This window comes from Triticum urartu, chromosome 3A, assembly GCF_056163025.1.
Source record: "Triticum urartu cultivar PI428250 chromosome 3A, HENAU_Tu73, whole genome shotgun sequence".
Lineage (NCBI taxonomy): Eukaryota > Viridiplantae > Streptophyta > Magnoliopsida > Poales > Poaceae > Triticum > Triticum urartu.
The window spans coordinates 55,455,517-55,469,406 of record NC_141875.1 but is presented as its reverse complement, the minus strand read 5'-3'; the positions used below and the strand labels follow the sequence as shown (position 1 = coordinate 55,469,406).

The window sequence follows — 13,890 nt, the reverse complement described above, 5'->3', positions numbered from 1 at the left end:
GCTACACCACGTCGGTCGCGCCCGCCGCAGCCACCGCACCACTGTGCCCCGCGCGACACACACCCTGGCCGCGCGCTACACTCTCGCTGGCTGCGCTCGCCCCATCTGCTGCCGCTTATCCCTTCGCTTGCCCCGCTGTCGCGCCCCTGCCTCGCGCTGCCTCCAGTCATGGCCATCTTCTGTCGGCCGCCCCTCAGGCACGCCGACCGCATCTCTGCCCTCCACCGTCGACCGCTCGCCTCGCCTGCTGCGTGTTGCTTCCTGTTGCTATGCGCTGCTTTACCGTTGGTACGCTACTGCGCCATGCCCTCGACACCGCCGTGGACAAATGTGGCGGAGGGATTGTTAATGGAGTACAAGAAGGAGGTGGCGGAGAAGGTGTAGAGAGGCAGGAGGTCTGGGGCAGTGTCACCTGGCTGTGGTGGATGTGTTTATGCGAGAAGGAACCGGAGTGGAAGGAGAGGTCACAATTGGAAAGAATCGCAAAAAAAATCATAACCCGGAGATCTCAGTTCAAAAAAATGCTAATATCGATGGAGGGGTGATTTCCTTCAATAGGTGGAAAACATAGGAAATATTGGTTGTTATCAAGGAAAGGTAAAAATTTAGGAAAGTTAGAATTTTTGAACTGATTTCTATGCAAATGGGGTTTTATTGTTTGGTAACGTGATATCAGTACCTGCCCATTTTGTGACGTGTCTGATTAGGAAAGTTTGCAAATGTTAAGAAACTATTTATTGGGAGAAAAGTTGTGACGTGTCTGCTATTTGTTTCCTAAAACAAATTTCACTAATAAGAGAAATCGATTGATTTAGATAAGTTAGGAAAGTTAGATTAAAATGTATTATTTGTTTCCTGAAAATCTGTTATTTGTTTTCTAAGACAAATTGAACCAATAAAAGGAATCGATTGATTTGCATAATTTAAGGAAGTTAGATTAAAGTGTATTATTTGTTTCCTGAAAATCTGTTATTTGTTTCCTAAGACAAATTGAACCAATAAAAGGAATCGATTGATTTGCATAATTTAAAGAAGTTAGATTAAAATGTATTATTTGTTTTCTGAAAATCTGTTATTTGTTTCCTAAGACAAATTGAACCAATAAAAGGAATCGATTGATTTGCATAATTTAAGGAAGTTAGATTAAAATGTATTATTTGTTTCCTGAAAATCTGTTATTTGTTTCCTAAGACAAATTGAACCAATAAAAGAAATTGATTGATTTGCATAATTTAAGAAAGTTAGATTAAAATTTATTATTTGTTTCCCGAAAATCTGTTATTTGTTTCCTAAGACAAATTGAACCAATAAAAGGAATTGATTGATTTGCATAATTTAAGGAAGTCAGATCCGTGATTTGTTATACGTTAGGAAAGTTCTGGTTGTAATAATGAGTGGAGAGAAAAATAAACCGATGTACCAGGGTGGGAGGGGTGGTGGGAGGAGAGATGAAAAAAACCAGCGAAAATAAATCGCGGACCAGGATGGGAGGGGGTGGTGGGAGGAGAGACGAAAAAAAGACAGCGAAAATAAACCGCGGAGACGATTCACCAACTCGTCCATTAGGAGTAGAGATTTGAATCCTAGAACATATTTGAATATCTTGAACAAATTTTGAATTCCAATATTCTTTTGAATCCAAGAACATTTTTTGAATCTTCAGATCAAAATTTGATTCCTAGAACATTTTTTAATGTCTTGAACAAAATTTGAATTTCAAAAACATATTTGAATCCAAGAATATTTTCTAAAATTCAAAAAAGTTCAGAAATTTAAGGCTATTTTTGTGCTTTATCAGAACTAAGAAAGAATATGCTTCCTACTCTAATTCAAATGTTTCTGCAAGTTTACACATGAGTGAGAAGGAAATTGTATAATGCAGAAGAACACGGAAAATATTTTTATGCATGAATAGTAGTTATGAGAAAATCAACATTTGCTCTAGCCTATTTTTTTCTACAGACGAAATTCTGTTTGACAGCTTTAGTAGAGTTCTTTGAGCTAGAGGAAATTCCGTTTGTTTCTTGCCGTGCATAATTGGAAGCTGGAACATAAATAGTTCTCTATTGAAATTCAACATTTTCTTCATTCTTTTTGTTTCCTGTTGTGCATAATTGAAAAAAGGGAACATAAACATTTCTCTATTGAAACTAATCTTTCAACACTTTTTTCAATGGTTTCAAGCTACTTTCTTGCTTTTGTGTGCCAATTCATACGTGGAGAAACAGCGAATCGGGAAAAGTAAACGCTAGCGAACCACACAACGGCGTGCGAAACAACGTCATTTTGACGCAAAAGAGCGTCGCATTAGGGGCTCCCCAGTACTCACTCCGTTTAAACGCTAGGGAAATTTCTGATTTTGAAGCTTGAACCGTTGTTATCTGGGCGTGTGCTCCGCATCCAGCGCCCTATGCGCGGACTAGGAGGTGGCATGTGACGGCGCCGCTTGGAGGGAGCGCACCGCACGCGTGGCGCGAGCTCGCCACGCGCCCGCCACCTCTTGCCGACACGGCGCCTCCGCCGCATGCCGCGCGCTGTCTCGCTCGGTTCCTCTTGGCCATAGCCATCCTACTCTGAAACCGTGCTTTCTGCTCTGTATCAAAGCGACTACGCAGTACAGGAGCAGAAGAGGAGGAGGTAAATCTGCCATGTCTACGAGGGCGCACAGGGTGGCGACGCACGCTGCGTCGGCGGCGGGGGCGAGAATGAAGGGTCGGCGGCCGCCGAGCGTGGTGAGGGAGATCGTGTACGGGATGAGCCTGGGGCTCTTCGCGGGGTACCTGTGGAAGCTGCACCACTGGAGCAACCAGCGGCGCACCCGCGAGTTCTACGCCCTGCTCGACGAGGGCAGGATCTCCGTCGTCGTCGACGAGCCGGCCGGAGCCAAGGAGTAGTAGTTTCACCTACCTACTAGGAGAGGTATTTTCAGTCCGTGCTTCCATAGATCATCAGTAGCATGATAGCGGTTTGGTTTGCTTCAGCTCTCTTCTTCCTCGTGTCACTGCGGAATATGTACTGCAGCTCCAGCACTGCTGCCTGCCTTTGTCTGGTTCCCGAACGAAGAGAATAAACTGATGCGTGTCATTCATCAGTAGAGGCTGCAGAATTTAGTGTTGTCTTGTGAATCAATTACTGTTGGGTGTTTCTGTTTTCCTTTGGTTGGAGTATTTGGATTGCTTGCGGCGCACTTTCGGCAGTGGATGGATGGCTGATTCTAGGACACCATGATTGTAAGGTAGGACAGGCACGGAGAATGTCAGTCAGGGTCTTCGGATGTTTCCCCCTTGATATCATTGGCTTTCATTCCGTTTCTTCTCAGCACAGCGCAAGAGACAACAGCAGAAAGGGAAACACTTGAAACTAACTAAACTATTGTGTCACTCAACTAACTATAGTTTTTCTGATCACGCCCAGTGTGATTTTTGATTTACCTGTCGATTAGTTTGTTCCTAGTATGTACTACTATGTGGTATCGTGGAATTGGTTATGGTAATTATATACAGGTTTATGCTGGCGTGCTCATTTTATGAAGAAAAACAAAAGCCGTTAATTTGTTCCTTGCACACAACAAGTCCCTATCGTGTGGTGTGAGTGTGACCATGGGATCGATGGCAGAGCAGTCCCCATTGTGAGAGTAGAGAGGAGAACTCGATTAGTTGCGAGAAATGAGCACTTCTTGTTTGAAGATCCAGAGAACAATTTGGCTCCTTGTAGGAAATGAGAAGGAGATTTTCGACAGCTTCAGAGCTGCGAATGAAGGATTCTCCGTAGAACACATAGATAACACAGCAGAAACAATACATGTGCAGCTACAAATGTACAGACATGCAACCAACCTGAAGAAGTAATACGTATATATTGTAGTACTATATGTGTTGTAGTATACACCATCACGTGCAAGTGCAATCAATCATACGAAGAAGCAGCTACTACCGAGGCAATAGCAGAGCAGAGCAGAGAACATCGTCGAATTCATACATGCATCGGCGAGCGAGCGAGCGAGGAGGAACGGCGACGGCTCATCTTCGGTTGTGCAGCGGGTTGGACCCCGACGGCGCCATCCTCTTGTCGTCGCCGAACACGCCTCCGCCGGCGCCGCTCCGTGGCCTCGCGGCGGCCAGAGCAGCACCCTCCGGCGTCTTGCCGTGCGCCGAACCGGAGACGACGACGCTCGCGCTCCTGGCGGCGGCTGCAGGCCGGGCCGATGAGGGCGGAGGCGCGACGACGTGGCCGAGGAGGGAGCCGGCCCTGAGCGCGAGCGGGACGAGCGAGAGCAGCGCGAGGATCTTGACGCAGCACCTGACGACGCCGCCACCCATGCCTCCTGGTTCACCTGGGAAAAGGTGGCTAGCTGCTAGCTAGGAAGGAACGAGTGATGGACGAGACAGGGGGCGAGGGGAGGAGATAACGGTGGTGATCGAGGCTGCGTTTGACGGGATGGGTGGAAGAAAGGGAGGCGACGGTAGGAGAGGTGTCGAAGTAGAGTGGCGACCGTCGTCGTCCCTGGAGCTGGAGGGGTGCGCGCGTGTAGGCAGGCAGGCAGGCAATGGCGTGGCGTGTGGGATGATACGAGTATGGCTAGCTTGGGTGGTGCGTGCAGCGCAATGATCCATGGGCAATGATGGATGGGCGGGAGCGGGACGGCCAACGAACCGGGGTGAGGGGACGGCACGGGGGAACCGAACCGTGGACGATCGCGCGAGCGAGCGACCCTGATTTGACGCGAGACCGGAGCGCGGACAAAAAGGCGCAATCAGTGCGCGCTCTCCACAGCGCCCAGCGCGTCCGCCCGGCACCCATGATGCACGCTGCCGCGCGCTTCGCCGGCCGGTGGCGCCGCCGCCTCTGCCTGCACCCAGCGCTTCACCGGCGAATTCAAGGACCAATCCGCCGTCTCCGATGCTCGGTCGATCGGCGAAACGAAGACAGACGCATCCGGCCATCCGCCGTGTGTCTCACGCATGCGCGCTCAGGCGAGGCCGGGTGATCAGTGCAGCCGGGCGACCGACAGTCCGGCGACAAGCAAAGGCACGGCAAAGGAGGAAAGGCCCCGAACAGTGTCAGAGCACAGTTGACGCGATACATGCGACACGATCGATCGTCTGCTGGAGTGCTAGTGGCGCTAGCCCGCACCCGCACCCGCGACCAGTGGTTGGTTGCGAGCGACGACGAGGGGCCGGAGCAGCAGAGGCCGCTTTAAGGGACACTCCAGTTGAATCGGCAACCCGCCATCGATCAGTTCCATCACACTGTCCGAAGCTTTTCCGCCATCGACTAGCCTAGCCGCCTGCTACCCTCACAGTCACAGCCGGAGGTACTGCTTGCTCACAGCCGCTCCGGGCTCCGGCTGCATGCAAGCCCCCACAGCCGGAGGTACTGCTTACTCACCACACCTGGGGTGCTGCCCATCCATGCATGCAATCAGGCATCAGCAACCTAGCAGAACAGTTCAAAACTTTACTGTGCTAGCAAAAACGCACAGAGACGGCCTAAACATGAAACAGTGCGCACAGTAACATCGCAGACACCTGGTTCCAGAATTTATTTAGTCTTGCTAAGTTTTTAAAGCATCTCCGACGGCCGCGCCAAACGACGCGCGCGGGGCGTTTTGCCGCGCTCCACCAGCGGCGGAAAACCCGCGCGCGGGGGAACCGTTTGCGCACGCGCGAAAAGGCGCCAGCTCGCGCGCCATTTTTTGCGCACCGATTCTGGCGCGCCTATAAAGTGCGGCGCGCGCTACGCGCCTTCTCCACGCCTCCTCTTCTCCTCTTCCTCTCCCTCTCTGCCACGCGCCGCTCCAGCGCCCCGCCACCGACGCGCCTCCACCGCTCCAGCGCCCCGCCACCGACGCGCCTCCACCGCTCCAGCGCCCCGCCACCGACGCGCCTCCACCGCTCCAGCGCCCCGCCACCGACGCGTCGCCATGCCGCCGCGCCACTAAGGAGCGTCCGGCTACCGCGGCGTCCGCCTGCGCCCCAACGGCGGCTACTACTCGGAGATACGCTCCGGCGATCTCCGGCTCGGCCTCGGCACCTACGGGGCGGCGCGTGAGGCCGCCCGCGCGTACGACGCGGCGGCGTGGCGCCTAGGCCGGCCGCGCGGCCAGATGAACTTCCAAGATGTGTACACGCTCCAGCAGGCGCTCGACGTCGCCCCGCCGCCTCGTCTGAACACGGCGCAAGACCGTGCGGAGCACGCCGAGCGGCAGCGCCGCCTCCTCGTCGCCCAGGAGGACGAGCGGGTCATGGCGGAGTGGCGCCGGCGTCACCCGGAGGACGTCGCCTACGAGCAGGTCTACTGGGCAAGGCGCCGCGAGGAGGACACGCGAAGGCGCCGCGAGGAGCGGTTGGACAGGCGTCGGCAGAAAGCGTTGGCGAATGCGCAGTCCGATCTCGTTGCAGCAGGTGGACAGTCGTTCTTCACACCGGACGATGATCGGTGGCTGGACATCTGGCTAGATACCTCGGACGACACCGCCGAGGATGATAATGGTGATGATGATAGCGACTTAGAGTAGTTTTTTTATGCAATCTATCTCTTTTTTATCGTTTGTCATTTTTATTATTATGTAATTTATGTTTTTGATGTAAAATACCTTTGTATCGTTTAAAATCTATGTAATCTATCTAGTTTTTATGCTTTCAATGCCTACATTTCTAGTTTGTAGAATGAGCGTGCGCTGCATTTTTTGCGCGCTGCTGGAGCGGTGTGCGCGCTGCATTTTAGTGCGGCTGCTGGAGCGGTCGCTGCGCGCCGCGCCAAACCAGGTGATGGGCGCGCGCTAAAGCTGTTTTTTGCGTGCGCCGCGTTCGGCGCCTGTTGGAGATGCTCTAACGATTTAGAAGTTATCAAAAAAATATGAAATAAATAGTGGAGCATCTCCCTAATGTAATAAGATGATCCAACGAAGGGATTGTGAAAACAAGCATTTTAGCTCACGTCGACATAAACATATATTGAACTACTTGTTTTTTTTTGTCTAGAACACATAAAGCTGTATTTTTTTTTCAATCACCCGTTGGATCATGTTATGTTACAGATGTGTTGTTTCAGGATCTTTTTGAGGATTTTTGGAACTTCTACACCGTTGAAAACTTTAACTAGTTTTGTGGCAAGCTATGATAGAAAATCCTACTCTATCTATAATGTTTAAATAGTTGATTCCCACTAACGCTAATTCTCTCAACATGCAACCATTCACGTCATCAAATGTGATTTTGTAGCACATACATTCCCTAATTTAATTGTTTCATTTCTAATGATTCATTGTACATGCATACTCTCCGTTCACACATAGTTACCTCTGAAATAATAGCTTTTGATTCAGGTCATTTCATTCATACAAAAATTATTCAAAATTAATTTTTAAAATCCGGCAGCAACGCGTGAGGAAATCACCTAGTTTTACAGACAGTGCAGCACCTTCCTTGTGCATTGCAAGGCAAAACAGGAGGAAGAAGGAATGTCCGTCTCTGCCTCTCAACCATTCCGTCAGTTTTAGAAATGCCGCGTCAGGGTTCGGTCTCTGATGGCTTCAAAGTTTTTTAGAACCAAAATGCGTATGGGATTCCAGCGAAACTTCAGACGTAAAAATGAACAGCTTTCAAACATAGTAAGATAACCACCATATGCAAGGCCTGACAAACAAGAGGAAAGACATAGGATATATCTGACTAATGGAAAATTTTCCTTTCTATATTTACTCAACTCATCCCATCTCTTCTCTTCCCTCTTAGCCTACATGTACATGAGCAGCAACGAAGGGCCGACCTCAGCTCACACAAATACACGATACCATGCCCGTATATACAAATGAATGCCACCACCTACCCTTACCCTATCCGACATCAAAAAAAATGTCACCTCTCCTTTGCCCCGTCTCCTAGTCGAATGCGATCATCCAGGCAACAGCAAGCATCTACGCGATCAAATGGATCGCCGGTCACCTTGGTCCGGAGAGCTCCATGGCCTCGAGGCCGACCGAGGACTCGTCCGCCCCCGCGAAATCGGTGAACTTCAGGGGAAGGAGCTCCGACGAGACGGACTTGGGCGTGTCCACGTTCTGCGACGCCTCCCATTTCTCCGCGAGCCCGTCGCCTTCCAGCATCCGGATCACCTCCGACATCCTGGGGCGGTGGGACGGGTAGTACTGCGTGCACAGCAGGGCCACCTGCACCATCTCCTCCAGCTCCACCCTGTCGTAGTTGCTGCCCAGGTCTTTGTCCACCATCATGTTCAGCTGCTTCTCCTGATGGAGCTTCTTTACCTGGAACCACCACATGCAAGAATCAGAAATAAGGCCGATTTCCGCCAACTCCGCCCGTGAAATATCTCTTCGTATCGACACCCTTACAAAGAACACAAAGAAAGAGACCTAGGTGGTCCGGCAAGAAATATTTCTTTGTATTGGCATCCTTCAAAATGTATACACCACTAAGAAAAGAGACCACCCTTGAATACTTATTTTGACAAGTGGTCTCAAGTCTGAACTCTAAACAGAAGGTGGTAACTGATGGTTAATAGTTACTTCCTCTGTAAACTAAAGTAGTGATCTAAAAGATCTTATATCAGTTTACGGAGGGAGTAGTTAATATGCTGACACTATGATAAACGATTAACAGAAATGAATGCCATATAAACTAACAGGGATGGCATCATTTTTGCAGCTTCTGTTTTCTACTATGAAAATATGCTTCAGCATCTCAAGTGTACTCAATGTAAAAGGCGAGAAAGGAGCTAAAAGCAACATACATAGTTGTCGAAAAGCTCTGAAGAGACCAAACTAAAGGCGAGAATCGAAGAAACTCGAATGGAAAGGAGAAAGCGGTCTTTTCAGATAAAGTAATAAAGTGAACTTGAGACCATTGCACCGAAAGGACACGATATAACATGCTTACCAAATCAAGCACTCCGCCCTTCTGATTTGCCAGTCTTCCGAAATCTAATGCTTTCTGGCCAGTGATCAACTCAACCAACAGGACCCCAAACCCAAACACATCTGTCTTCTCCGATGACTGCCCAGTTGACAAATACTCTGGAGCTATGTGTCCCACGGTACCACGCACTGCAGTGGTAACATGGGTCTCCTGGTGATCCAACAGTTTTGCCAGTCCGAAATCACCCACAATTGCTTCAAAATATTCATCAAGAAGCACATTGGAGGCTTTTACATCACGATGGATTATTTTTGGATCACACTGCTCATGCAAATAAAGCAGCCCTCTCGCTGTACCCAGTGCTATCATCTTTCTCCTCGACCAATCTAGAGCTGGCTTGCCATTTATATGCTCTGGAAAAGAAATGCAGGAAAGTTTAGGTTTACTGAAGAGAAGGTTAGTTTGCTTGCAAACTGAATAGTATAAATGGAAAGCTGTCATAAGATGGCTCTTTTTTTATTTTGTACTAAGTGAGCGACAAGTAATATGAATCGGAGGGATTAATTCATTTCATCAATAGTAAATCTAGACGTGTCATGTTGTGGATAGCTCAGTTCATATTCCAAAATATGGTGCACTGTGAAATGTCAATAAAGAGTTAAGTAAATAGAGGGAGTCAGAGAGCATGAGTATGATTTGAATTAATTGATGGAACTACTTCTATCAGCACAAGCAGTGTACTTCCAACAGGAGCAATCACCATAGCCGAGCTTTGTTTGATGGCGAGACAGAAGGACGAATCTACCCAGGATGATATGTGGTGAAAGGTAGGTGGGTCAAAACTCAAAACCACAAATGGCTGGTAGACTGTGTATGAGCCTAATTAATGCTTTCAAGATTGTAGTATAACTTTCACTAAAAGCAGATAAGACTACTATATGACATGCTATAGGTGAACATGTTGAGGATCTCTTGTCCTGAACGCTAACAAGTGTCAGCTTTTCAAGTTGAGCATTTGGTGGCAGTCTGAGTTGACTGAAACAATACGCCAACATGGATCCATGCTAGACTGTAAATCTGAAATGAGCCTAATGCATGGCAAAGGAAAGCAGAAATTAAACAGGCCATTAATGAATCTGCACAAGTAATGCTAATTACTTAAAAGGTTCTTAAGTGCATGGGGAAAGAGACTAACCACGCAATTGAGAAGCAACACTTCCATTTGGCATATAAGGATAGACAAGTAATCTCTCGCACTCTGTAGTGCAGAATCCAATGAGCCGTAGGAGATTCCGATGAACAGCTAAGCTTATGACTTCAACTTCAGTTTGAAATTGAACTTCCCCACCAACAGCATTGTAGTCTTTCAATCTTTTAACAGCAACAATCGAACCATCACGTAAGAAACCCTTGTATACTATTCCATAGCCACCTTCACCTAATATGTTTTTTGAGTTGAAATTGTTGGTAGATGCTCGAAGCTCCTTGAAGGTGTACTTTTTCAGATGGCCCAAGCATACTTCTGGGTCATATTGATCTGTAGCTAAGAGGAGGTATCAGTATCAGGTACCATAGTATGGAACTAAAACAGCATAACATGCCAGACAGGAAAGCATGGACCCAAACTGTAAGCATGTTATAACTACCAGATCAAGTAGTATATTTGTAAAATGAGAGATCTCATGTTTGTTGCAAGGCAAATCAATGTATCAAAAGCAACTGGGCAGAACTGCAGCAAAGGTCTTTGTAACAAGGGGCACCTAGGCATGTAAGCAACCAAGTATAAAATTCTGAATTGGTAGTGGCTGTCCTAATGAACTGTAACAGATTGATTGCCTATGTTATCACTAGAAGCTACAGAAATCCACAAAATGGATTATGTGGTATCCCGTGTTTATTTGAATTTAACACGGTGTGGAAATTAAATAACTGAAGATTAGTCCAATGTTAACCATTCAGCTTTGACCAAAGGTAAGTAAGTCAAATGAACCAAGAGCATTTTTATATCTCTCTTTGTCAAAATTAATTTGCTACGAAACAGGAAAATATGAAACATATAGCTCAAAACTAAAGAAACAAGATTCTTCAATCTTTGACGCAACAAAGATGTCTATTTTTTGAAGTTTAAATCCAGACAGTGTTACTATGAACAAGCCCAACATCGAAAAGAGCATTACCATTTACATCAAAAAATATCTGCTGATTACGCCTATGCCTCCACCAAAGAAGCATACTGACCACAATAGCGACAAACGCTACAGAACCCACAGTTGCTCCACAGATGATAGCAATTCGGTGACTTCTTGACATGGCTTGTTGTGGCTGAACTGAAGAAAAGGAAACGAATATGAGCAGAGCAGAGGGGATAAAACAATACCATTTTTTATGCTATTGATGTATATTTCTCAAAGGTAAAAGAAAAAAGAAAAAAATTCTCACTCTTAAGGTCATCTGGTGGATAAGAAAGCGGGTCCAGCGACACGGACGAGCAATTGTCTCCAGACTTGACGCCACAGATCATTGAATTCCCAGCAATGCTGTACAAACAAGCGACAATAAAGGAAAGAAGAAATGAGAGCATGAGCAATAATAGTGTAGAGCATGCACGGAGGGTGTTCAGGTAGGAATTGAATTAGCCAGGTGATCGGGCATAAGCTGAACGACTCACCTGAAAGTTCTTGCAGAAATCTTTGGCACGGGACCGCTCAGGTTGTTAAACGAGAGGTCTCTGCGAAACAGGCCAATTATTAGAGCTGCTTGTTGCAGTACACAGAGGAAAGAGGGAAACAAGAATAACTAAGGGATTCACAGGACATACACAAGTGCGAGGCCATTAATGGTGGCCAGTGATTCAGGTAAGACTCCAGATAAACTGTTGTTATTCAATTTCCTGGCAGTAACAAGAGGACAAGGAGTGAATTGCTGTGTACACAGAGGAAAGAGGCAGAGAAATTCAATAACCGGGTCAAGAAATCTCACAGATAGTTGAGGTTCTTGAGATCGCCGAGTGAAGTCGGGATGCTCCCGGTGAGATGATTGTCTGACATGTCGAGCGTCTGGAGCATCCCCAGCCTGCCTATGGTGCTGGGAATAGTACCGGAAATCGCGTTGTTCTGCAATAGCCTGTCCAGAAACAGTAAACACGAACACTTGCAATCTTTCATTTTTCTGGAACCTAGAGCAATACATTTTCAAAGAAACAGTAATAAATTTTACTAGCAATGAGCCGCTTACACAGATTGCAGCCTGGTGAGGTTCCCGATGCCGGGCGACAGTTTTCCGGACAGGCGTTGGCTGGGCAGACCACTGCGAGCACAGATAAACGTGAGAAGTTTAGTCTGGTGACGCTCACCGGAGATAGACCGGAGGAGGGGCAAAGAGCGGGGCGTACAGCGCGGAGACGTAGCCGTCGGAGGAGCAGGTGACCATCCTCCAGCTGCAGGGGTCGACGGAGTTGATGTCCCAGTTGTCGAGCACGTTGTAGTGGTCCTGCAGCTCCGTCTTGATGGCCATGAGCGCCACCACTGCGACCCAACAAGATTCAGGCTCAGCTTAACCAAATCTCAGCAGCAAACAACTTTTTTTTTGAGACATGGCAGCAAACATCAGTTATGGCGAGGAAGCAACGGAAGCGCCGGCATTGGTGCGCTTCTCCAAATTGGGGGTTGCCAAGAAGGGAAACCGGAAATCCTTTGCCAATTTGGCTGAATCTTGTTGCGCCGGAAAACACTTTTTTCACTTGAGAGAAACTCGGGGGAAGAAGCAAGATCGATAAGAGGGTTACCTTCGTAGTTGATGCCGGTGGGAGAGAGCGTGGCGGCGGCCGGCGGCGGCAGGAGCGCGCAGAGCACGCCGGCGGCGGCCACCACCCACCACCGCCACCGCGCCCACGTCTCCATCCCCTCCGCAGCCCGCAGATTCGCCCCGGACAAGACGACGGCGGCGACGGAGACGAAGACCGAACCACACCGGAATTCCCCCGCCTCCGCGCCGCGGCAGCAGAGCAGAAGGGAGCCCGCTCGGCCGCCGGAAGGAGAAGGAAGGCGATCAATCAAAATCAATCCCGCCCGCCCGCCTATCTAATCTACTAGTACTACCGCGCAGCAAGGGAAGCGAATGGAGGGGGGAGAGGAGAGCAGGGGTAGGGAGGTTGGTGCTGGGCTGGTGGAGTGGAGTGGGGGCAGACGCAGACGCAGACGCAGACGCCAACAGGCAACAGGCACCTGCCACACCGCACCCTATCGACCGATCCATGCCGCTGCCGCTGCAAACCGCCAAAAGGACCCAGGACGGACTGTGGCTGTGCGGAGCGTGTACGCGCCCGACACGGACGGACGCGCATGCCACCGGCGTGCGACCCACGGCCGGCCCCAGGCTTTCGGCCCCTGCTCCCACCCATTTCCACTTCGGTGTGTGCATGTGTATTCTCCCCTCTCCACCAGCTGGAGAGTAGTATAATTGTTGGTGTACATAGACAGACAGCATCATACAGTACCGTACTGTCAGCACCCAGCAGCAACGAAAACAGCAGCACGCATTTTTGTTCCTCCGGATTTGCTCGTCCAGTCCTTCTTTATACCAACAACTATACCCTGCATTCATACAATAATTCTGTCCGAGAAAGCTAAACTAATGAAAAAAATTCCAAGGAAAGTGGAGTGGCTTTGCGTACCGGAGACGGCAGATGGCCCAATAATGCAGCCGAGATGATGACCCCGGTCACAATCCTCTCCCTCTGTCTCTCTGCATTTTTATTTTTATTTTTATTGAGTTGCGTCTGTCTACGAAATTAACATCGAATCTACTACTAGTACTCACAAGTCACAACGACGCATGCAAACAAATTACCAGCACACACCAAATTGTGCTACTACCACTGGCTCCAGTACAGAGTTGAGCAAAAAACAATGCCCCGCCGGAGTACTCCTACGTAGATTGGAATCGTTGCTCTTGTCGCATTGGCCAACTCTAGTAACAAAACGGAGCAGCGCATGTTTGTCACAAACCGGTGTAC

At 48.6% G+C, this 13,890-nt stretch overlaps 3 protein-coding genes across 4 annotated transcripts; 1 reads left to right on the top strand and 2 right to left on the bottom strand.

Annotated features, from left to right (window-relative positions):
* Nucleotides 1–2,458: 2,458 nt before the first annotated feature.
* LOC147978505 (putative cytochrome c oxidase subunit 5C-4) lies at nucleotides 2,459–3,152 on the top strand. The gene has a single exon (XM_087516617.1). The coding sequence runs from the start codon at nucleotides 2,649–2,651 to the stop codon at nucleotides 2,892–2,894; it is 246 nt and encodes an 81-aa protein (XP_087372743.1). The 5' UTR covers nucleotides 2,459–2,648; the 3' UTR covers nucleotides 2,895–3,152.
* A 685-nt stretch (nucleotides 3,153–3,837) lies between these two features.
* Nucleotides 3,838–4,924, bottom strand: LOC147978504 (uncharacterized). Its single transcript, XM_087516616.1, has one exon. It carries the CDS (start codon nucleotides 4,317–4,319, stop codon nucleotides 4,020–4,022), a length of 300 nt encoding a protein of 99 aa, XP_087372742.1. The 5' UTR covers nucleotides 4,320–4,924; the 3' UTR covers nucleotides 3,838–4,019.
* A 2,686-nt stretch (nucleotides 4,925–7,610) lies between these two features.
* LOC125527702 (protein CLAVATA3 INSENSITIVE RECEPTOR KINASE 1) lies at nucleotides 7,611–13,133 on the bottom strand. 2 transcript variants are annotated; one of them, XM_048692224.2, is made up of 11 exons: nucleotides 12,661–13,133; nucleotides 12,268–12,400; nucleotides 12,111–12,182; nucleotides 11,856–11,999; nucleotides 11,695–11,766; nucleotides 11,545–11,604; nucleotides 11,316–11,413; nucleotides 11,054–11,203; nucleotides 10,072–10,413; nucleotides 8,898–9,289; nucleotides 7,611–8,266 (listed from the first exon to the last, which is right to left on the bottom strand). In XM_048692224.2, exons 1-11 carry the CDS (start codon nucleotides 12,773–12,775, stop codon nucleotides 7,943–7,945), a joined length of 1,902 nt encoding a protein of 633 aa, XP_048548181.2. In that variant the 5' UTR covers nucleotides 12,776–13,133; the 3' UTR covers nucleotides 7,611–7,942. The 2 variants fall into 2 exon arrangements, with proteins under 2 accessions (XP_048548181.2, XP_048548180.2); XM_048692223.2 differs by having other exon boundaries at nucleotides 10,072–10,419; nucleotides 12,661–13,131.
* Between the last annotated feature and the right edge of the window lie 757 nt (nucleotides 13,134–13,890).